This window comes from Onthophagus taurus, chromosome 3, assembly GCF_036711975.1.
Source record: "Onthophagus taurus isolate NC chromosome 3, IU_Otau_3.0, whole genome shotgun sequence".
NCBI lineage: Eukaryota > Metazoa > Arthropoda > Insecta > Coleoptera > Scarabaeidae > Onthophagus > Onthophagus taurus.
In genome coordinates, this window is record NC_091968.1 from 22,506,358 (window position 1) to 22,531,947 (window position 25,590).

The 25,590-nt window shown below is 27.4% G+C and overlaps 2 protein-coding genes across 2 annotated transcripts; one reads left to right on the forward strand and one right to left on the reverse strand.

Moving 5' to 3' along the window:
* Positions 1-6,456: 6,456 nt before the first annotated feature.
* LOC111421356 (Protein kinase, cAMP-dependent, catalytic subunit 1) lies at positions 6,457-12,912 on the reverse strand. The gene has a single exon (XM_071195357.1). It carries the CDS (start codon positions 12,610-12,612, stop codon positions 11,551-11,553), a length of 1,062 nt encoding a protein of 353 aa, XP_071051458.1. The 5' UTR covers positions 12,613-12,912; the 3' UTR covers positions 6,457-11,550.
* A 3,466-nt stretch (positions 12,913-16,378) lies between these two features.
* LOC111421351 (Decondensation factor 31) lies at positions 16,379-25,364 on the forward strand. The gene is made up of 3 exons (XM_023054489.2): positions 16,379-16,684; positions 17,388-17,602; positions 24,258-25,364. The coding sequence occupies exons 1-3, from the start codon at positions 16,659-16,661 to the stop codon at positions 24,392-24,394; spliced, it is 378 nt and encodes a 125-aa protein (XP_022910257.2). The 5' UTR covers positions 16,379-16,658; the 3' UTR covers positions 24,395-25,364.
* Positions 25,365-25,590: the final 226 nt, after the last annotated feature.

Consider the following 25,590-nt stretch of genomic DNA (forward strand, 5'->3'; position numbering starts at 1 on the left):
TAGATTGCGCTCTGTAATTTTCGTCGAGTTTTACTCGTTGATGACGTAGGTTGATTATAAAGTGGGCGAACGACCTCAGCAATTTCGGATTTGTACAAATAACTCGGTCATCTCGTGCAGAAAAAGGAATAGACGTCATAATATGACTCAGTTTTAAGTTACAAATTTAACTATGTATCTAACTTCGTCTTGTTTAAAATGACAGAAGTATAGTTGATTACAAAATTGAGTATACAGGAGAATTTGAAATAATTATTAATTTATTTTAAAGTTTGTGTAATATATAATCCAAAATAATCCAATTTTCCTAATAATATAATCACAATAATAACATATGTTACGAAATTCACGCCATAAAATTGAGTATACAGTGTGACACAAAAGTGATTAAATTTAGGTTGGTATTATGTTTTAATACGCTGTAGGCCCTCCACTAACTTTCTTTGTGGTTTTAGTTGTTTTGAAATATTGTATAATAACCAGGGCACGGAACAAAACGATACGATTTCCTCCCTCCACTCGTTCTCAGAAAATCTTGATTAAAAGAACAGCATACTGTTCAGTGGGAAATTAAAATTTCAAGTTAGAAAAAAATTGTGTTAACAAAAATTGTTCCTGAAACAATTCTAAACAAACTTTGTCAACATTTTTTTTTGATTTAATCAATAATTAAGGAGATAACCTCAAAATAATAATTTTTCCGTTTTTATACATAATTATACTTAGATGCTTAATTAATAGAGATGTAAAAATTTTTTATTAAGATAATTGATTCAAAATCGAAATTGAAACAAATTTTATTTAAAACATTTTTTAATAAAAACAATAATTATTGAGATAATTAATTTTGATAGCATACTATTCAGAGGGAAATTAAAATTTCAAATTAGCAAAAAATTGTATTAACAAACACTGTTCCTGAAGTAATTCTAAACAAATTTTGTTAACAACATTTTTTGATTAAATCAACAATAAGGATATAACCTCAAAAATATTAATTTTTGTAGCATACTGTTCAGTGGGAAATTAAAATTTCAAGTTAGAAAAAAAATGTAACAAAAATTATTCCTGAAACAATTCTAAACAAACTTTGTCAAAATTTTTTTTTGATCTAATCAATAATTAAGGAGATAACCTCAAAATAATAATTTTTCCGTTTTTATACATAATTATACTTAGATGCTTAATTAATAGAGATGTAAAAATTTTTTATTAAGATAATTGATTCAAAATCGAAATTGAAACAAATTTTATTTAAAACATTTTTTAATAAATACAATAATTGTTGAGATAATTAATTTTAATAGCATACTATTCAGAGGGAAATTAAAATTTCAAGTTAGCAAAAAATTGTATTAACAAACACTGTTCCTGAAGTAATTCTAAACAAATTTTGTTAACAACATTTTTTGATTAAATCAACAATAAGGATATAACCTCAAAAATATTAATTTTTGTAGCATACTGTTCAGTGGGAAATTAAAATTTCAAGTTAGAAAAAAAATGTGTTAACAAAAATTATTCCTGAAATAATTCTAAACAAACTTTGTCAACATTTTTTTTTTATTTAATCAATAATTAAGGAGATAACCTCAAAATAATAATTTTTCCGTTTTTATACATAATTATACTTAGATGCTTATTTAATAGAGATGTAAAAATTTTTTATTAAGATAATTGATTCAAAATCGAAATTGAAACAAATTTTATTTAAAACATTTTTTAATAAAAACAATAATTATTGAGATAATTAATTTTGATAGCATACTATTCAGAGGGAAATTAAAATTTCAAGTTAGGAAAAAATTGTATTAATAAACACTGTTCCTGAAGTAATTCTAAATAAATATTGTTAATAAAAATTTTTGATTTGATCAATAATTAAGAACATAATCACAAAAAAATTTGTATATATATATTTTTATATATTTTTTTTATTGAGAAAATCGTTTTAGAATTTAATTTAGAACTTTTGTATGAAATTTTCTGCTGAGAACGAGTGGAGGGGGGAAATCGTATCGTTTTGTTACAAAAGTTCCGTGCCCTAATAATAACCATTCCATCACAAAGTATGATGTATGTTTAGGATCATTATGTTGTTTTATTATTTTCTGATGCTTTCTCTCCTACAAAAAGTGTCAAACAGGGATACTGCCTCTCTCCCACAATATTTAAGATATATAACCACTCAACTTTAAAACATTGGAATAAGAAATGCAACCAATAGACTGCAACTGAATGAGAAAAAACACAAAGAATTGAGTTTCACACTAAATCCACTGATGCAACAGCTGCTAAACTACTGGGAGTGCTCCAAGAGAATTCTCTGAAATGGAATGCACAGATACATGAAGTTGGAAAGAAACTCAATTCAGTAGTTTTCCAGCTAAGAGCATTTCACTCATTTAGCGTTTCTCAACCTGACCACAACGATATTCATTCTGACATTACAAAAAATTAAGTAAGCACAATACACGTTTAAACTAATATACTATTTATTATAAATATGATTGTATCAGTAGGTACTGTCAAATGCCAAATGAAACTAATAATAAACTCATCAGTATTAAATTAAAAGTAGCTTTAATAATGATTAGTGACTCCCTTAGGCTTGTCTCGCACAGCAAAGTTTTTCAAAAGAAGGTTTTATATTACAAATAGCCACTCTCAGTTCTTTGTCTATATTGAGTCGAGACCTATATTTTGTTTTTAAAGCAGGCACTACAGAAAATCCAGCTTCGCAAAGGAAGGATGTTGAAAATGGTAATAATATACGAAATGCTCTTGTTTTCAGTGGAGAAAAGGCATCAACCATTCTCCCTTGATTTCGCCGTTTGCAGTAAAGTCTATGAAGATTTGTTCACTCGTAACTTGCTACCAATTTGTCGTCAGCAAGAAAATTCTGTGCCAACATGGCTAAATGACTTTCTATTGTTACAAAAACAACTTTCACATACTGTTCTTCTTTCTTGTATGTTTTGACACACTCATTCACATTTGCAAACATTTCTAGTTTTTTTTTGTTTCACATTTCTGCTCCACAGCGCCAAATTTCTACAAAAAGCACTAACTTTATCACTACTATTCAACATATGTATGTGTGTTTGCTCCTTGGAGTTATAGATTCAGGGTATTAATTCCTCGAATATATAGAGCAAGTAACTCAATTTCATCACAAATAAAGTATCCCGAAACATTTCGGCTTCCGGGCGGTTTTTCATCGTCTAGAAAAGTGTCAATTTCCTCTTTTAACTTGTAAACACGTTGTAAAAATTTTCCACACGATAACCATCTGGAATAAAATAGCAACGTCGAATGTTCTGCACCCATATCTTTGCAAAATGCATTAAAGATTCTTGATTCTACGGGTCTCATTTTTATATAATTTATTACAGTAACAACAATGTTGCGACCAAGACTCATTTCTTTGGAAGCCACAGCCTTACTATGGATCATGCAATGGGTCCAGACTAGTGGTGGAACGGATAACCGGCAACTATCCGAAATCCGGAATATCCGGCCATTTTTTAAAATCCAATTAATCGACAATTTTTTAAAATTTTGCAGTTTTCGCCAATTAAGTTTTAAAAATTCGTATAAAATCCATTTCTTGGAATATGAGTACGAAAATGTTCCAAAGTGTTAATAAAAGTATCCTCTTTTCAATGATCCAAGCCGTTTTGAAAAATTATTTTTAGTTATTGAGAAAATAATATTTGAAGTTTTCATAAAATTTTCGATGTTGCAATTTTCATCGATAATTTTCAAAATTCGCTATAAAATTAATTTCTTGAAGAATCCTCGTGGAAATATCACCAATTATTAATTAAAGTATCCTCTTTTTAATGCAATAAACCGTTTTGAAAAATCGCTTTTAGTTTTTGAGAAATAAATTTTTTAAATGATCAATTATTTAAAATTTTGCAATTTTCGCCGATTAAGTTTTAAAAATTCGTATAAAATCCATTTCTTGGAATATGAGTACGAAAATGTCCCAACGTGTTAATAAAAGTGTCCTCTTTCCAATGATCCAACCCGTTTTGAAAAATTATTTTTAGTTATTAAGAAAATAATATTTGAAGTTTTGATAAAATTTTCGATGTTACAATTTTCATCGATAATTTGCAAAATTCGCTATAAAATTAATTTCTTGAATAATCCTTGTGGAAATATCACCAATTATTAATTAAAGTATCCTCTTTTTAATGCAATAAACCGTTTTGAAAAATCGCTTTTAGTTTTTGAGAAATAAATTTTTTAAATGATCAATTATTTAAAATTTTGCAATTTTCGCCGATTAAGTTTTAAAAATTCGTATAAAATCCATTTCTTGGAATATGAGTACGAAAATGTCCCAAAGTGTTAATAAAAGTGTCCTCTTTCCAATGATTCATCCCGTTTTGAAAAATTATTTTTAGTTATTGAGAAAATAATATTTGAAGTTTTGATAAAATTTTCGATGTTACAATTTTCATCGATAATTTGCAAAATTCGCTATAAAATTCATTTCTTGAATAATCCTTGTGGAAATATCACCAATTATTAATTAAAGTATCCTCTTTTTAATGCAATAAACCGTTTTGAAAAATCGCTTTTAGTTTTTGAGAAATAAATTTTTTAAATGATCAATTATTTAGAATTTTGCAATTTTCGCCGATTAAGTTTTAAAAATTCGTATAAAATCCATTTCTTGGAATATGAGTACGAAAATGTCCCAAAGTGTTAATAAAAGTGTCCTCTTTCCAATGATTCAACCCGTTTTGAAAAATTATTTTTAGTTATTGAGAAAATAATATTTGAAGTTTTGATAAAATTTTCGATGTTGCATCGATAATTTGCAAAATTCGCAAAATTTGAAGGATCCTTGTGGAAATATCGCCAATTATTAATTAAAGTATTCGTTTCAAAAGTGCTTGTAGACTTTGGAATCTTCCATACATTGTACGAGCATCATCGGTGCATATTCCAACACAATTCTTCCACTCTATGTTGGCTTCATTAATAAAATCATTTCAAATATGAAACAAAGCGAGTGCTGTTGCTTTGAGTTCTTTAGGTGTGCAGAAAAGTAGTTCTGCTGCCAATATACCATCATAAAACCTCCATCACATCTGGCAGAATAATGGTGTGAGCCTTTTTACATCTGGTTGTTTTATATGATACTTTGTAAGAGGCAAGTAAAGCTTTTTCGTTCAAAAAGTTTTTTTGAAGAATGATGTTTGCTCTTCATATGACTTTAATTTAATTCAAAGAATTCTCGGGGCTTGTTAACGTACTCACTATAAAGTTTATTAAGTTTCATGCTGTCTGCTGGCAAAATTTTTAAACAAATGGCGCACACACTTCTTCATTTATTTTAGTAGTGGTATATTTTCTTGATTTTATCTTCGAAACCATGGTCGACTGTGCACTTGTTGATGCTTCATCTATACCGTGCCTATATGGGATATAGTAATATCTAGTCTCTAATAGTCTAATATACGTCGTATTTTATAATTATATGAAAAAGAAAGGTAGAGGGCGCCATAAAAATTGGGCCCGAATACTGAAAGGTTAAGAAACGTTTCTGTATATCCATCACAAACTTTAAAATAAATTAATAATTATTTGAAATATCCACAATTATCTATCTTCCATTCCCCTGTATACTCAATTTTGTGAGCAACTGTACTTAATTAACGTTTTTTGAGGTAATAAAATGGTAAATAATATAATAATGAAAAGTTGTTGTTTTAATTCAGGGTATTTTTTATTTATAATTCAAAAAACAACAAATAATCGGAGAGAATGATCGCATCTAAAAACGATTTCGGTTAATTAATTATATTTTTCGTTTGCAAAGGGGACAGAAAAGGGGGAATCAACATCAAAATTTTTTGTGTTAAATCTAATTTTCCTAACAAAACTTTTCTCATCGGGGATTTTGTATTTTATTTATTTATAAATCAATAAATAAATACGTCGATCCCACATTACACATTTCTTTTCATCATTTTTAAAGGAAATTCTAAATTCTAATTCTCTAATTTTTTTTTTACAGGAGTCCTGAACACCTCTAAATATTATCGCTAAAAAACGAATGATTTTTTTTTTACTTTCGTTTGAATTCTCTCAGCACTCAAGAGGGACCAAGCTTTCAACATTTTTTAACGATTAAAAACTATTTATTTTTAGAATATTGCGTGGTGTCTTCATTTTTCATAATAATTTTTAAATAAAAATGATTTATAAATGAATTACTTGGCCCAAAAAATTAAAAAAAAAATTATTATAAACAAAGAAATTGTGTCCCAAGAAAATTCAACATCTTTTTCGATCTAAATAGCCTAAAATACAATTAATTTAATGTACAATAGTTTATTTTATTTATTTTGTATGTGTAATTTGCTGAAAAAGCGTGATTTTCGTTAATTTATTTTTGGAAAATTATTTATTAAATCAGATAAAACTAATAAATCGTTTTGTAAATACATTTATATATTTTTTATTCATCTAAACAACGAAAAAAAAAGATATCACAAAAAAAAGCGAAAAAATCTATCTAAACAAGAAAAAATAATACAAGTAATAATTAATTAATGACCACATCTTATGATTTTTTTTTCTTTTCATTTCAATAAAGTACATTATACAGATAAAATGATATAGTACATTCTCTAAGCTACAATTATAGTACACTACGTACACGAAAATTACATAATAATTAACCACTAACGATACATATACATTTTTTATTCTTATTCTTGGTATTATTTTTGAATTTATTTTTTACTGATTTCTTCGTGATGCAATAATAATTTAATAACAACGCTTTAAACACGTCGACGGAAAGTGATTAATTTGTTAAACAATTTTTTCTAAACATCTTCATTTTTTTCCGGAGCGATTTTTTTAATAAGGTAGGAAAAAGTCTATATTTCGCAATAATTATAATCTTTACAACTACTTATTAATTATTAACAAAGACAGATATGATTTAAACGTGTATAAATGTGTTGTTTTTTTTATTTTAATGTGTATGTGAACGCTGGGCTTAATAATTAATGATTTGTGTCTCTTAAAGCTCTCTCTATTTTTATTTCTTTTTTTTATAAAGTTTCGAAAAAGCCAAAAAAATTAACGTAAACAATTTACGCACCATTTAAAGCGATTAAGAGAATCTTATTTACCAAAAAAAACATTTTTTTGACGTTTAAACGTCAAAATGACAAATTTGACATTGACATTTTGAGGTTAATTTGATTAAAGAAACGTAATTATCAATTAATTTTTAAAATGTGATGTAAGAAATTAATATGTACAAAAAAATACTGAATGTTGTTTAGAAATTCTGTTATTTTATTAACGAGGGGTGCATCACAATGTGTCTTAACGATTTCGATGCAATTTCAATTAAAAATTTAGATTATTTTTACGCAAAAACAAAAATGATTGAGATTTTCTTAAAAATTGGATCATTTTAATCAGAAAAGATGTGCCACAACCCATATTTATGATTAAAAATAAAAAAACAAAGATGGATTCCTTAATTTCCGCCATCTTGAATTTGAAAAAAACGTATATTTTGAGTAATTAAAATGTTAAATAGGTCGAGTTTATACTCGTTTTAAAGCGCGCTTAATTTTTATTGGTTTTTTTTAATAATACTTGTCAAAAAGAATTTTTTTGATTAATTTGACATATTGATGTTAACACAAAAATGAAAATTTTTAAAGTTTCCTTCAAATTGGTTCATTTTAACCAGAAAAGATGTACCACAACCCATATTTATGATTAAAAATAAAAAAAAAGATGGATTCCTTAATTTCCGCCATCTTGAATTCGAAAAAAAAGTAAATATTGAGTAATAAAAAAATTAAATAGGTCGAGTTTATACTCGTTTTAAAACCCGCTTAATTTCCAATCGATTTTTTTAAATAAAACCTTTCAAAAAGAATTTTTTTGTTAATTTGACATATTGGTGTTAACACAAAAATGAAAATTTTTAAAGTTTTCTTATAATCGGTTCATTTTAACCAGAAAAGATGCGCCACTACCCGTATTTATGATTAAAAATAGAAAAACAAAGATGGATTCCTTAATTTCCGCCATCTTGAATTTGAAAAAAACGTATATCTTGAGTAATAAAAAAGTTAAATAGGTCGAGTTTATACTCGTTTTAAACCCCGCTTAATTTCTAATCGATTTTTTTAATAAAACGTTTCAAAAAGAATTTTTTTGATTAATTTGACATATTGATGTTAACACAAAAATAAAAATATTTAAATTTTTCTTAAAATCGGTTCATTTTAAACAGAAAAGATGTGCCACAACCCATATTTATGATTAAAAATAAAAAAACAAAGATGGATTCCTTAATTTCCGCCATCTTGAATTTGAAAAAAACGTATATTTTGAGTAATAAAAAAGTTAAATAGGTCGAGTTTATACTCGTTTTAAACCCCGCTTAATTTCCAATCGATTTCTTTTAATAAAACCTTTCAAAAAGAATTTTTTTGTTAATTTGACATATTGGTGTTAACACAAAAATGAAAATTTTTAAAGTTTCCTTCAAATTGGTTCATTTTGATCAGAAAAGATGTGCCACAACCCATATTTATGATTAAAAATAGAAAAACAAAGATGGATTCCTTAATTTTCGCCATCTTGAATTTGAAAAAAACGTATATTTTGAGTAATAAAAAAGTTAAATAGGTCGAGTTTATACTCATTTTAAAACATTTTTAATTTCTAACGAATTTTTACAAAAAAAAATTATTTATAAACAAATTGTTTGTTAATACTTGATTTTAAGGTTATCAAATTGGCAAAAATGATAAAAATATTATTTAAATCAGTTAATTCTAACCTAAAAATATGTGTCATAACCCATATTTATGATTAAAAATGAAATAATAAACAAAGATGGCTACCTTTGAATTCCGCCATCTTGAATTTGTAAAAAATCGCTATATTTCCGGAAATTAAAACGTTAGATTGGCCGAGTTTGGGCTCATTTTAAAGCATTTTTAATTTTCGATCGATTTTTGTATTAAAAAAATGATTTTAATTTATTTTTTTGTTAATTACTTGATTATTTATTTAAGGTTATCAAATGAGCGGAGATAATAAAAAATATTTAAAAATCAGTTAATTTTAACCCGAAAATATGTGCCATAACCTAACTTTATGATAAAAAATGAAATAATAAACAAAGATGGCTTTTTTTAAAATCCGCCATCTTGAATTTATAAACAACGATATATCTTCGAAAGTTGAAACGATAAGTGGGTCGTGTTTAGACTCATTTTAAAGCCCTTTTAATTTCCTATCCAGTTTTTATGATATAATTGTTTTTAAACAATTTTGGTTAAAATTACCAATTTTTAAAATTAAAAAAGTTAACTAATAATTAAAATTTTCTTAAAAAACGGACAATTTCAATGAGAAACGATGGGTCATAACCTATATTCACGGTTAAATATGACAAAAACGAAAATTTTTTGAATTTATTTTCCGCCATCTTGAATTTATAAATAACGCTATATCTCGGGAAATTGAAACGATAAGTGGGTTGTGTTTAGACTCATTTTAAAGCCCTTTTAATTTCCTATCAATTTTTGATGGTAAAATAGTTTTTAAAAAATTTTGGTAAAATTTTGATTAAAATGACCAATTCTTAAAATTTAAAAAATTAACTAATAATCAAAATTTTCTTAAAAAGCGGACCATTTCAACCAGAAATGATGGGTCATAACCCATATTCACGGTTAAAGATAGCAAAAACGAAAATTTTTTGAATTTATTTTCCGCCATCTTGAATTTATAAATAACGCTATATCTCGAGAAATTGAAATGATAAGTGGGTAGTGTTTAGACTCATTTTAAAACCCTTTTAATTTCTTATCCATTTTTGATGATAAAATTGTTTTTAAAAAATTTTTGTAAAATTTTGATTAAAATGATCAATTTTTAAAATTTCAAAAATTAATAATCAAAATTTTCTTAAAAAGCGGACCATTTCAACCAGAAATGATGGGTTACAACCTATATTCACGGTTAAATATGAAAAAAAACGAAAATTTTTTGAATTTATTATCCGCCATCTTGAATTTATAAACAACGCTATATCTCCGGAAATTGAAAAGATAGGTGGGTCGTGTTTAGACTCATTTTAAAGCCCTCTTAATTTCCTATCCGTTTTTGATGATAAAATAGTTTTTAAAAAAATTTTGGTAAAATTTTGATTAAAATGACCAATTTTTAAAATTTAAAAAGTTAACTAAATAATCAAAATTTTCTTAAAAAGCGGACTATTTCAACCAGAAATGATGGGTCATAACCCATATTCACGGTTAAATATGACAAAAATTAAAATTTTTTGAATTTATTTTCCGCCATTTTGAATTTATAAACAACGCTATATCTCCGGAAGTTGATAAGATAGGTGGGTCGTGTTTGGGCTCATTTTAAAGCCCTTTTAATTTAGAATCGATTTCTCATCATAATAATTGTTTAAAAAAAATTGTGATTTAAGGTTACAAAATTGTGAATTTGCATCAAAATTCGTGAGACACACTTGTGATACTTGTAAGTGATAATAATAATAAATAAAGTAGTAGAAGTATTTCGATTTGTTTACGTTTCCTGTTCGCGAATCGCCTCAACAATAAAAATATTCGTGTTGAACGGTTTTATTTTTTAGGAATTTTTCTTCCTCTAAGTAAATCTTTTTGGAAGCTAAACTCAATTTTTTTTCTTTTTTTTTATTAATAAATATTCAAGAAGAAAAATTTAAACTTTATCTTTTAATTAGTTTTAAAACAATTTTAATCAGAAGTATTTCAATTTCAAATTCCAACAACCAAAAAAAGTGAAAGTCATTGCGTAAGTCGTTTTTGTATGGATTAAGGTCGTTTAAAAAAGGAAATGAAAAGAAATTTTTAAAATACAATCATAATCCATGAATAGGGAATAATCTTCGCGATTAGATTAAGAACCATAAAGAAAAAACGTTACTTATTTTATGGCACTATAAATCGATTACGTACAAAGAATTAAATTAATAAAAATGAAAATAACAAATTTAATTTTGTGGCGTAAAACCAAGAAAGTAAAACGACTTACATACGTCAAATGGTGTGTTGTTCGTGTTAGTTAATGGTACTTATATCGCGTGGAATTAAGTAATTTTAAATGTTACACAATAATTTTTTTTTAATTGCACTACAACACCAATTTTTTAATCGAATTAAGTTTCACAAAAGATTTTTTTACGTTTTTTGAGGGTGACGTGTCAAATTGACATTTTGAGGTTAAAATTTTCCAATTTTACCAACTTAAATTAATTTCAAATTAAAAGATAAAGTTTTTTTTTCTTATTTTACTTTTTTTAAACCAAAATAAGAATTAATTTCTAATCTATTAGTTGTAACAATTATCAAGGAAGATCAATATTTCTCTCACTTAAATTAAAACGAAAATAAAAACCAACAAAAAGAAATGATAATAATTAACATACACTCACGCTTTGTTTTTTTTTCTTAAATTCATAATTATATTTCTTTCCACTTAGAATTCGGCGAATTCTTTGGCGCATTTTTCTGTTGATGAAATGCGTAGCGCTTCCTCTTCGTAATCGTCAAAGTTGCTTGTATCTCCTGGGCCTTTGCATCGAGGGATAAATGGAGCTTCGATTTTCTTTTGAAAGATTGCAATCCAATCGGTTGATGTAAACCACTTGTGCCCCTTGATATCATTAACACCCGCCTTTAAATTTCCATATCGTTTTGTTAAATCAACTTGGAGTAAATTCCTCAATAAATCTTTTAAATCAGAACCAAAGTGTGAGGGGAATCTGACTTTTCCAGAGACGATTTTTTCATAAATTTGGATGGGTTGGTCAGCGAAAAAGGGTGGATACCCAGCTGCCATTTCATAAACCAAAACTCCTAAAGCCCACCAATCCACAGCTTTATTATAACCTTTACTGAGAATAATTTCTGGTGCTAAATACTCAGGTGTTCCACATAGAGTCCAAGTTCTTCCTTTAACTCTTTTGGCAAAACCAAAATCGGTAACTTTAAGATAACCTTGCGAATCTATCAGAAGATTCTCCGGTTTCAGATCTCTATAAATCAGATCTAAATAATGTAGATACTCGAAAGCGAGCACAATTTGGGCGGCGTAAAAACGCGAATGAGGTTCGGAAAAACGACCCACTTTGCGGAGATGCGAAAACATCTCACCTCCCGGTACATATTCGAGAACCATGTACAAATTGGAATTGTCTTTAAAATGGAACTTGAGGCTTACCAAAAACGGAAACGAAATCGCTTGGAGAATTCGTTTTTCGTTAAGTGTATGTTCGACTTGTTTCAATTTAACCACCTTTTGCTTATCGAGGATCTTCATTGCGTAGTATTCTTTAGTCGGTTTATGTTGTACGATCATAACCCTTCCGAAACTTCCCGTTCCCAACGTTTTAATACGTTCGAAATCATCTAAACTAGCTGTGTTTGTCGGATTCTTTTTCCATTTTTCTTCAAAATCCTCTTTGGCTTGATCGAGAAATTCTTTGACGCTCTCTGCGGAGTCGACTTTTTTGTTGGCCGTTGCGGCATTATTGCCCATGATTTGTATTCCAGGGACCACTTTGTAACCGCAATAACCGGACGTAAACCAAATAAATATTAATAGTTTTACGTTATTCTTTTAATTTCCGCACCACCACGGAGAGGACGGGGTCAACACAAGGGGTGCATCTCAAGTTACACACCGAGATCCGTTCGCACGGGGGCGGGCGGTATATCCGGGTGATTTTCCGTTTGGAAAATTTCGTCTACGTTGTAAAATGGCTCCCGCACAAGCAAATTTTCACTTCATTTACGGATTATGTGGTGTACGCTACCATCAAGATAACTACACGGTTACTGAATAGTTTACGCGATAGATGGCTGTACGCCCACGTAAAATACCATTTACGACATCTACTTTCTTTGTATTTAAACTTGTTTACTTCGTGGAACAACCAGATAAACTAGATTTCACTTAATCCTAAAGTTTACTTTTAACTCCGAGATGGGGCTAATCTAGAACAAAAATACAAATTGTAATAATGTTTAATATTAAATTTAATCATATAATAAGAAAGTTTTAAAGTAATTTATAAATAAAAAAACATTTTGGGGTTATGTTTGTATTTGAAAACTTAAATGTCAAATTGACAGAACTAAATAATTGACATTTGGAGGTTAATTAAATTATATTTTTTTGATTAAATTTTTTATAAAAATATCTTTTCTTATTAATTATTTTTTAGGAATGAAATGGCGATAATTTAAATCAAATACAATAAAAAAAAATCATTATAAAAATCTATAAATAAAAAATCGTTTGAAAAGATTAAACGTCAAATTGACAGAACGAAAAAATTGAGATTTGAGGTTAATTATTTTTATATTTTAATTGATTTGAATAAATTTTTTATAAAAATAACGTTTCTTATTAATTTTTTTTAATTAAATTCATTTTTTAAGAAGGAGATTGCAATAATTTAAAACAAATACATTTAAAAAAAATTAATTAAGAAATTTATAAACAAAAAATCGTTTTGTGGTTATATTCATATTCAAAAGATTAAATGTCAAATTGACAGAACGAAAAAATTGAGATTTGAGGTTAATTATTTTTATATTTTAATTGATTTGAATAAATTTTTTATAAAAATAACTTTTCTAATTAAATTCATCTTTTAAGAAGGAGATTGCAATAATTTAAAACAAATATATTAAAAAAAATTAATTATAGAAATTTATAAATAAAAAATCGGTTTGTGGTTATATTCATATTGAAAAGATTAAACGTCAAATTGACAGAACGAAAAAATTTTGATTTGAGGTTAATTATTTTTATATTTTAATTGATTTGAATAAATTTTTTATAAAAATATCATTTCTTATCATTTTTTTCTAAATTAAATTCAATTAATTTTTAGATTAGCGATAATTTAGAACAAATACATTTAAAAATTGATTGTAGATATTTATAAATAAAAAATCGTTTTGTGGTTACATATATTCATGTTGAAAAGATTAAACGTCAAATTGACAGAACGAGAAAAAGGACATTTTGAGGTTAGTAACATTATATTTTTTATATTTTAATTGATTTGAATAAATTTTTTATACAAATATCTTTTCTTATTAATTTTTTTTAATTAAATTCATCTTTTAGGAAGGAGATGGCGATAATTTAGAACAAATACATTTAAAAAAGATTCATAATAAAAATTTATAAACAAAAAATCGTTTTGTGGTTATATTCATGTTGAAAAGATTAAACGTCAAATTGACAGAACGAAAAATGGACATTTTGAGGTTAATTACATTATACAGGGTGATTCACATAAGAATCGACACAGAGCAGGGACATGTAGAGGACAATAAATTAAGATGATTTAGTAACTTACCTCTATACTAAGTTGTACAGGGTGGTTCAAATTCGATATCCGAATAGGCTATCTCGGAAACTATAAGAGATAGAAAAAAAGTAGCTTACATGTGATGATCTCGTTTTTCGAGAAACTGCTAATGCCGAAAACCTCAAAGCGCTATCGTCTTTTGTTTTTCCCCTAGAGGCCAAAATTGAAAATATCAGCAAGTGCAATTATCTTGGTTATTATTACAGATGGAGTATTATAACTAAAACATTATATGGACACTTTTTTACAGAGAATTTGATGACGTAGTCAATAAAAATTTTTCGGTTTTAGATTTTGAGATATTAGACAATTTTCGTTTTTTTAAATGGAAACAGCCACTGATTATTCGCTTATTAAATTCGTTTTTTTTCTGATTACAAAAATGTAGGGTTAGATAGGTCTATTTCTTATTGTTTTAGAATAAAGCCTTTTTTTGAGTGTTGCCAAAGAAATTAAATTTACAGTTTCCTGTAAATTGAGGTACTATAACTAAAAAATATTCTACTAAAAATTTATATAAAATTGTGGATTACGAAAAAACAGGATTTTTAATTTGACACTTCAGAAAATTCTATCAATAATTTAAGTCATTTATATTATATAATAATATTAAATATTAATAAAAAATGTGAAATAACAAATATAAATTAAATTGTTCAATAAATGTATTTGTTTCAAATATCAGAAATATGTTTATTTAATTTTTAGTTATAATTTACAGGAAACTGTAAATTTAATTTTGAAGATAATTACATTTTAATTGATTTGAATACATTTTTTTTAAATATCTTTTCTTATTAATTTCTTTTTAATTAAATTCATCTTTTAGGAAGGAGACGGCGATAATTTGGAAGATAAAGATTAATTTAGATTTATTTACCATATAACAACGAAGATATCAACTTAATCGTAAATATCACGTTTAATCCGAGATGGTGTTAATTGAAAACAAATACAGTTGCTCACAAAATTGAGTATTCAAAGGGAAATAGTACAAAGTTTGAGCTGAACAATTTCTTGTGAATAAAAGGTTTTTAGCTGGTATGTATGGTTGACAGAACTAGTTTAATCTCAGTAAAAGATGATTTTAAACTTGATAGTAATGGTTCAGTTTCAATTGATGGTTCGGCATTTAAAATAAATTAATAATTATTTGAAATATTCACAATAATCTATCTTTACTCAATTTTGTGAAAAACTGTATATTCATTTTGAAGAGAATTGAATGAGATTGATCTTTTAGAAAAGAGATGGCGCTGATTTAGAAGTAAAAAAAATTTAATTTTAAAATCAACTAAAAATAACAACGAAGGTCGTACAACTCAGAATAAATAAAAAATAATTCAATTAAATTCATTCGCAGATCGTTAAAACGAAGCCGTAATAATTTCGTTACGTTTTGAATGGGCAACGTGGTTTAATCGATATAATGGTAAACGGAATTTTCCACTTGACACTAAATAATTTAACCGCCCGAACCTGTTGATTTAGTCGTTTTTTTTAACCCTAAACGTGTACAAACAGGAAGTTTCAATTATAATCGCAAATATTTGGATAATCCCTGACTTGTTTAGACATTATTTTAAATTAAAGTTTAGAAATTCAAGGAGAAATTTTCGAAACGATTAGGCCACATTGAGTTTATAAACGACTTATTACGTAAACTGATCTCTTTGAGTTTAAAGTGTATAATTAGATAATAATAATAAATAAATGTTTTTAAAACGGGAAATTTAATTAATTAATTTTTTATTTTTAAATTTAGGTTGGTATTAATTTTAAATAAATGTCAATTATAAAAATGTTTGGTTTAAACGTAAATTAATCGATAAAAAAGGGGTTAAAAGATAATAACTTGATAATAAAAGTATTTAAATCGGCGGGAAATTTCAAAACTATTTCTTTTTTTTTTATCCGAAAATAAACGACCCCGCGCTCACCTTGTATTAAAACTGGCGCGCGGTAAAAGGGAAGAAGAAGAGGAGAAAGTGGGCCAATCAGAACGTTCAAAACAACAACCACTACCACTACCGCTTCCGTTACCGTCCTTCTCCCCCCCGATATCCATCCGCGTCGCGTCGTTTTGGCCATTTTGCACGCGACCACCAACGCGTTCGGTTTAACAATTGTATGTGCGTTATTTTTTCAATTTTCCAACGGTGAAAATCCCGGATTTTTTCATCAACAAATCGTGAAAATGGCCGATAATAAAGTGGAAAACGCGTAAGTATCGATTGAGCGTATTTTTTTGGTGGAAAAGTTGTTTTTTTGGTGAAAATCGCGAAAGCTTTGTTTTTGGCGGTATATCGACAAAATGGCGGCCGCACGGAAAAGCCGGTAACGTTTTTCAAACGCGGCGGCGTGGTTTACAGAAAAATCACGTAGGTTTTTGTTGACCTTGAGCTTTACGCGCGTCTCTAAAAACCGTTTATTTTCTAAATGGCAGATGGTTTTCGTTTTATTTTCCTTTTTTTGTATCAACCACATGTCGCGAAGGTGTCTTTTAGTGTTATTTCCGGTTTTAAAATTAACGGTTACACGTTTTTTTTACATTACTCACTTTGTATATTTACTTGTTGATAAATCTTATCTGCGGTTTGTTTATTTTTGTAAATTAAACTTTATTTATTTAGTTTAGCGTTAAAAAAAAGCGCGCGAAATCAAATTAATCAAAAAATACAAATATAACCTCAATTTTTGACATTTATAACCTAAATGTCAAAACATTTTTTTAATTAATTTTTATAAATAAAGCAACTTTTTCTTCTTTCTTTCATTACAACACATTAAAACGAGGACTAAAGTTAGAAATCGGCCTAATTAAAAGCATTATGCACACGAGAGAAACCACCGACTCAACTCACTCTTTAAAGTTCTCGTTTTGAAGTCGAATAGAATCATGGAGCGTGTGATTTTGTTGTTACAGTGATGTGGCGGAAGAAGTTTGTTGCCTGAAGGAGAAACCGACGACGGAGAAGAAGGCGTCGGAGGAAAAGAAGGAGACCGTGGTGAAACCGACCGTTGACGAAGAGAAGGAAGAGAAAGAGGCTGAAGAAAAGGCGGAAAACGGCGACGCTAAAGAGGAAAATGGTAAAGAAGAGGAAGAGGGGGAAGATGAAACGGAAAATGACAAAGAAGCAGGTAAAAAGCATTTTTTAATTTAAATAAAATTGAATGTATTTAAATAAAATTGTTGTCTTTGTGTTTTTTTTTATTTTTACAATTAAACTCAAAATGAAATAAGTTATGTAACTAAAAAGTGACCGAAATATTAATGAATCGTGAGTTACTCAAGAATGGTAGTGGAAATTTTGAATTTTTTTGATGATTTATTTCACTTAGAAGAGTAAAAGCAAAAGTAGATATCTTAACAGTTTATCTACTTCTATCTACACAAAAATATAATCTTGCAATCTATTCCTATATGGTTTTTGCTCTCAACTGTGAATAAAATGCTCTGGATAGTCATGGATATTCATTTCAATGTGAATTGTTGATGATTTTATGTTTTACGAAATAATTGGAAAGAAATCTTTTATGGATTATGATTTTATGATTGTTTATGAACAATTTTTATTAATATTATTCCCATCTTCAGCTTTTAATTTCTGAGTTATTAACATTTTGTTATTAAATGTGTCAAATTTGAAGTGTTAGAGTTTTAAATCCTCTAGGTTGGCAACAGTAATAGTTGGGTTCTAAAGACTTACTTGTAATGTTTTATTGATGTATTATGAACAAATTTCATCCACAACATGCTCTCCTATCATGTTTAAGTTTTAAGATATCATAAAATATAAAAACGTCAAATTTGAGATGTGGAGATTTCATGGTTTATAACTCAATATTCGAAATAGTTGGAAAGAAAACGTTTATGGATCATGTTTTTTTGATTTATTACCAACAATTTTTATTACTATCATTCCCATTAGTAATTTATAACTTAGCAGTTATAAACCATTCTGGTATTAAATGCGTCAAATTTGAAATGTTTGAGATTTTAAGACCTTTAGGTTGGTAGCAATCATAGTTGGGTTACTTATAACGTTTTATGGATGCATTATGAACAATTTTTATCCCCAACATCTTTTCTTATCATGTTTTGGTTTTCAGATATCATATAATATTTATCCAAAAACGTCAAATTTGAGATGTGGAGATTTCATGGTTTATAACTAAATATTCGAAATAGTTGGAAAGAAAACATTTATGGATCATATTTTTTTGATTTATTACCAACAATTTTTATTAATATCATTCCCATCAGTAATTTATAACTTAGCAGTTATAAACCATTCTGGTATTAAATGCGTCAAATTTGAAATGTTTGAGATTTTAAGACCTCTAGGTTGGTAGCAATAATAGTTGCGTTACTTATAACGTTTTATGGATGCATTATCAAGAATTTTTATCTCCAACATCTTTTCTTATCATGTTTTGGTTTTCAGATATCATATAATATTTATCCAAAAACGCCAAATTTGAGATGTGGAGATTTCTTATAATTCAATATTCGAAATAATTGAAAAGAAAACATTTATAGATCATATTTTTTTGATTTATTACCAACAATTTTTATTAATATCATTCCCATCAGTAATTTATAACTTAGCAGTTATAAACCATTCTGGTATTAAATGCGTCAAATTTGAAATGTTTGAGATTTTAAAACCTCTAGGTTGGTAGCAATCATAGTTGGGTTACTTATAACGTTTTATGGATGCATTATCAAGAATTTTTATCCCCAACATCTTTTCTTATCATGTTTTGGTTTTCAGATATCATATAATATTTATCCAAAAACGTCAAATTTGAGATGTGGAGATTTCATAGTTTATAACTAAATATTCGAAATAGTTGGAAAGAAAACATTTATGGATCATATTTTTTTTATTTATTACCAACAATTTTTAACAATATCGTTCCCATCAGTAATTTATAACTTAGCAGTTATAAACCATTCTGGTATTAAATGCGTCAAATTTGAAATGTTTGAGATTTTAAGACCTCTAGGTTGGTAGCAATAATAGTTGGGTTACTTATAACGTTTTATGGATGCATTATGAAGAATTTTTATCCCTAATATCTTCTCTTATCATATTTTGATTTTCAGATATATAATATTTATCCAAAAACGTCAAATTTGAGATGTGGAAATTTCTTATAATTCAATATTCGAAATAGTTGAAAAGAAAACATTTATGGATCATATTTTGTTGATATATTACCAACAATTTTTATTAATATCATTCCCATCAGTAATTGATAACTTAGTAGTTATAAACCATTCTGGTATTAAATGCGTCAAATTTGAAATGTTTGAGATTTTAAAACCTCTAGGTTGGTAGCAATCATAGTTGGGTTACTTATAACGTTTTATGGATGCATTATCAAAAATTTTTATCCCCAACATCTTTTCTTATCATGTTTTAGTTTTCAGATATCATATAATATTTATCCAAAAACGTCAAATTTGAGATGTGGAGATTTCATGGTTTATAACTAAATATTCGAAATAGTTGGAAAGAAAACATTTATGGATCATATTTTTTTGATTTATTACCAACAATTTTTAACAATATCGTTCCCATCAGTAATTTATAACTAAGCAGTTATAAACCATTCTGGTATTAAATGCGTCAATTTTGAAATGTTTGAGATTTTAAGTCCTCTAGGTTGGTAGCAATCATGGTTGGGTTACTTATAACGTTTTATGGATGCATTATGAAGAATTTTTATCCACAATATCTTCTCTTATCATCTTTTTGTTTCAGATATAAAATATTTATCCAAAAACGTCAAATTTGAGATGTGGAGATTTCATAGTTTATAACTAAATATTCGAAATAGTTGGAAAGAAAACATTTATGGATCATATTTTTTTGATTTATTACCAACAATTTTTAACAATATCATTCCCATCAGTAATTAATAACTTAGCAGTTATAAACCATTCTGGTATTAAATGCGTCAAATTTGAAATGTTTGAGATTTTAAAACCTCTAGGTTGGTAGCAATCATAGTTGGGTTACTTATAACGTTTTATGGATGAATTATGAAGAATTTTTATCCACAATATCTTCTCTTATCATGTTTTGGGTTTCAGATATCATATAATATTTGTCCAAAAACATCAAATTTGAGATGTGAAGATTTCTTGGTTTATAACTCAATATTTAAAATAGTTGGAAAGAAAACATTTATGGATCATATTTTTTTGATTTATTACCAACAATTTTTATTAATATCATTCCCATCAGTAATTTTTAACTTAGCAGTTATAAACCTTTCTGGTATTACATGCATCAAATTTGAAATGTTTGAGATTTTAAGACCTCTAGGTTGGTAGCAATCATAGTTGGGTTACTTATAACGTTTTATGGATGCATTATGAACAATTTTTATCCACAATATCTTCTCTTATCATCTTTTTGTTTCAGATATAAAATATTTATCCATAAACGTCAAATTTGAGATGTGGAGATTTCATGGTTTATAACTAAATATTCGAAATAGTTGGAAAGAAAACATTTATGGATCATATTTTTTTGATTTATTACCAACAATTTTTATTAATATCATTCCCATCAGTAATTTATAACTTAGCAGTTATAAACCATTCTGATATTAAATGCGTCAAATTTGAAATGTTTGAGATTTTAAATCCTCTAGGTTGGTAGCAATAATAGTTGGGTTCTAACCACTTACTTACAACGTTTTATTGATGCATTATGAAGAATTTTTATCTACAATATCTTCTCTTATCATGTTTTGGTTTTCAGATATCATATAATATTTATTATATTACGCTAAGCAGTTCCTTCTCTATTTGCGAGTATTGTATTTCAGCACTGGTAAGGCTACGTGACGCAAATGCAATGGGTTTTCCGTCTTGTAATAGACTACAACCTAGTCCCTCTTTAGAGGCATCACTTTGTATAACTACAGGCAGACTTAAGATTGTTCTTTTTTAATTTTTCTATTGGTTAATTTTCCGTTTAACCGTTTTATGTGTACCTCATTCCAATGCCAAGTGAAGTCTTTTTTAGGGAGCTCTCTGAGTGGAGCACTAACTTGTGCCATGTTAGGAATGTATTGCCTGAGGTAATTAAACAATCCCAAAACTCTGTGTAGTTCTCTCTTTGATTCAGGGTTTTTTAATTTTAATATAGCCTCAATGTAATCTTTGTCTGCCTTAACACCGCTTTCATTAAAAATGTGACCCAAATATTTTATTTCATTTTGTTTATAAACAAATTTTTCTAATATTACCAAAATATTATTGAGTTTTATAAAAGCTTTGGGTAATCTCAAAAACTTATAGTACCCAAACGGTGTGCTAAATGTGCAAAGATTTGTGGACTCGAGACCAAGCTTAACATGCCAAAAGCCTTTTTTAATGTCCAACCACACTAAAATATTTTTTTATTATAAAGCTTTCCACGAATTTCGTCAAATGACTTTATTTAGTTCATGAGGATCTAAACACAACCTCAGTTTATCACCTTTTTCAATAATTACTAAATTATTACACCATTTATCTGGGTATTCAACTTTTTGAATAATATTCATTTTTATTAATTTATCTATCTCAATTTTTAATTTATTTTCTATCTTATTTGGTAGTCTCCGCGGCGGTTTTATTACCCCTTCAGCTTTTTTGTCATATTTTATTTCATACTGATTCAAATTCTTCCTTTGATTGCTTTTCTATTAAATTAATTGAAACTGTTTTTTTAACCAATTTAAGTTTTATACTATTATCTAGCCCTATTATGGCTTGCGCATTTTCATTGACAAATATAAAATCTAATAGATAATTTTCCTTACTATATTTAACATTTAAATTGAATTATGTTTATCTGTGATCCTGTTTCAATCTTAAATCTAATTTTATATTTATTCTCGATTAATAGTTCTTCCTCCCAACATTGGATAGAGTCGACAGCAACAATTGCATCAATAAATAGTCCACTAACTTCATCATCGCTATCATTTTCCTGGATCTACATGATTTTACCATATTTATTTTTTAGGTTTTTCATACATCTCGTTGAAAAATGGTTTGGCTTCTTACAAAAGTTACAGGTTTTCCCATATGCTGGACATTGACGTGGTGGATGGTTTCTTCCACACTTCTTACAATCATATGTTCTTTCGTTCCTAACTTGTTGCCCTTCTCTGATTTTTGGTTTTTCCTTTTTTGTTGAAACCACCATGAAGTCCTCTAATTTGATTTTTACTTATTTCACTTGCACGGCCAATGTCAATGGTTTTATCAAGACTTAAATCGTGTATTCTCAATAGCCTCTGCTATTTATTCCTAGAACTATTCTGTCTCTTATCATGTCATCCTCATTTTCAAATTGACAGCTTTTAGCAATTTCTTTAAGACCCATTTTTACCATCCTCCTGATAAACTATCTAGAGGATAGTTGCCATGGTTACGGCGGTTTTAAGCGCTCTCATTGGCTAAGAACTGGATTTATCTATCGGATAAATTTATCAGGAGGTGATAAAAGTAATTTATCAACTGCACCTAAGTCAGTTACGAAACTATCAAAAGTTTCATTTGGTCCTTGCGACCGATTGTAAAAAACGTACCTCTCATATATCTGTATTTGTGTTATATTTAAAAACCAACCTATTCAAGACAAGAAAGATTAAATTGAATACACGACAATCACATCTGACAGATTACCAACATTATAATAGAAAATATACCATTGACAGCTTCAACATAACCTAAAATATAATAAAAGGTAATTTATGATATATAGCACGTGTTTAAGAATTAACATTTACAATTGTAATAGTAAATTAAAATGTTTTAGAAAATTATATTATGATATATTAAATGTTGTAAGAATAACTAATTTATAACTTTAGGAACTCCTGAGGATGATCCGAAATTAGCGAAACCGGTAGAGTGATAATAAACACATTTCGCCTTTAAGTGCAAAATTTGTTTAATTAATTTATGGATTATGTTTTTTTTATTTATTATGAACAATTTTTATTAATATCATTCTCATCAGCAATTTTTAATTTAGCAGTTATACACCACTACTATTTCTAAGTGAAATAAATCAACAAAACTATCACTTCATATGGACTTTTTTCATTTTGATGACTTGTGTAAAAAAATGTTGTCTGTATTGTTTCTTTTTTCTTGTCTAAATTTGTAAACTTGGAATTTCAGAAGATTTTGATCACGGTTAAATAGCCATCAAGGTGAATTTTTTATTTTTAACTTGTATTTTTTAATATCTCCTAAAATTTTTTGCCGTTTGCTTCTTATTTTCTCCACGGGTGTCGCAAAATTATTACTAAATCACCGAATTGACAACTCCCACTCGTAATTCTTCGTAAAACGTTCGGGGATAGATTTAGTAGTAAATTAGAGATAACCTGTAGAAAGAGCACTTATTATTAATATATTTTTAGAGTATCTGCTGTTTAAATTAATTCACCAACATTTTTTATAAAACTTTATGTTGGCAGAAGCGGCAAAGATCCAAAGTGAAGGAATGAAATCCTCGTAGAATTCACTTGCTTTAGCCCAAATTTAAAATTAAGCTTATAAGTTCATATTAAAATAACAAACTTGTTCAAGAATTTGTTCAACTTGAAACGTTAAGTTTTGCATCTTTATGAGTCATCTAAAAGCACGTTTGTTATTTATTAATAATAATAAGCGCCCTGTAGACAAAAAAAAATTTGCTTTACATCCAAACAAAAAATAAACTCAAATTTTGCTCACATAAATTTATCTCTAAATGCTTTAATTTTATAGAATCGGACGTGAAGGCTTGTAAAAGGAAGTCGACAACCGGTGATGCATCAAATGGGGTTGAAGCTACAACTCCAGAGAAGAAACAAAAGTTGGAATCTAACAAAGGGGATGAAAAGGACACCGAGGTGGCCGCTTAATCGACCACAAAAATAAAGAAAGCAGGAATCTAAGCGAAAAAATCGTACGTTTAATTTTATCTTTATTTTTTAACCATCCGAAAAAAAGAAATAAGAGTATAAAAATTTTCCGTTTAGTTTAAAATCACCCCCTTAAAAGAATTTAAAGTTGTCGTTTAATGTCGTTCTTAAATAGTTTTTTGCTGTTAATTTAATATTAATGAAGAAAAAGGTATATTATATAAACTATAAAGTAAAAGATAAAAAAATGGTGTACATAATCACGATGATGCGTTGTTTTGTGCATAACAGGGAGTTATTTTTACTTTTAGGTTTTTATTTGTTTTTATCCCTCCAAAATTCCAATTTAATTAACCCTTCAATTCAAAAAGAATTGTACAAGAGAATGTTTTGAATATAAATAACCCAGTTATTACAATATAATTTAAGTTCAAAATTAAGGGGTTAAAAGAAATCCTCTCTCTTGCATTTAATTTAGAATTCAACCCTTTTTTTCTGTATTTATTAAAGAAGGGATCTCCTATTTGTATGATTTTCTTCGTTTTTCCGTAAAATTGTCTTTCGTTACAGGGTGTTCCAATAAATAAGTTTGAATTAAAAAAAGTTTCAAATAGTAGAATAGAATTATCTCAGTGTGTACATTTTTTTACATTAAAAAAAAATATATCAATAAAAAGTTAAAAATAAGATGAAGGAGTTTTTGGACGCCCTGTAGATATAAAAAAGGTGTTGTAAGTTTAGAATGTGTGTGTTTAAATATTATAATTTTCTTTGGATATGAAATTACTTTAAAATGAAAGTATAAAAATAAAAAAATAGTGTTTAAATGTACTTAACTATTTCTTAAGAATTTACCTGACTAATTTTTAATGATTATTTCGCCCTCCCCATATCTCATTTAGAATAACCATTTATTCCTATTATTTAGGCGATGAGTTGAGGTAAAAATAAACTGTGTTGTAAAGTTTCAGTATTGTTTTTTTAATTATTTTATTTAAATTTCGATCTCTTATTTTTTTTGTCAATAATTTACAATAACAAAATAAATTATGCTGCCATTTACCCCGCAAAAATCACAAAATAATCAATAAATTTACCAAAAAAAAAAATGATACAATAAAAAAATTTATAAATCAATAACAGTACATAAATATAGAATGATAAATATATTTTCTATTTTTTAATTAATGTACATG

Coding starts and splice junctions, on each gene's coding strand:
- LOC111421356 (XM_071195357.1), bottom strand. CDS start 12,612: ATGGGCAATAATGCCGCAACGGCCAACAAAAAAGTCGACTCCGCAGAG.
- LOC111421351 (XM_023054489.2), top strand. CDS start 16,659: ATGGCCGATAATAAAGTGGAAAACGC. Junction 16,685..17,387: donor GATAATAAAGTGGAAAACGC/GTAAGTATCGAT, acceptor TTGTTGTTACAG/TGATGTGGCGGAAGAAGTTT. Junction 17,603..24,257: donor GGAAAATGACAAAGAAGCAG/GTAAAAAGCATT, acceptor TTAATTTTATAG/AATCGGACGTGAAGGCTTGT.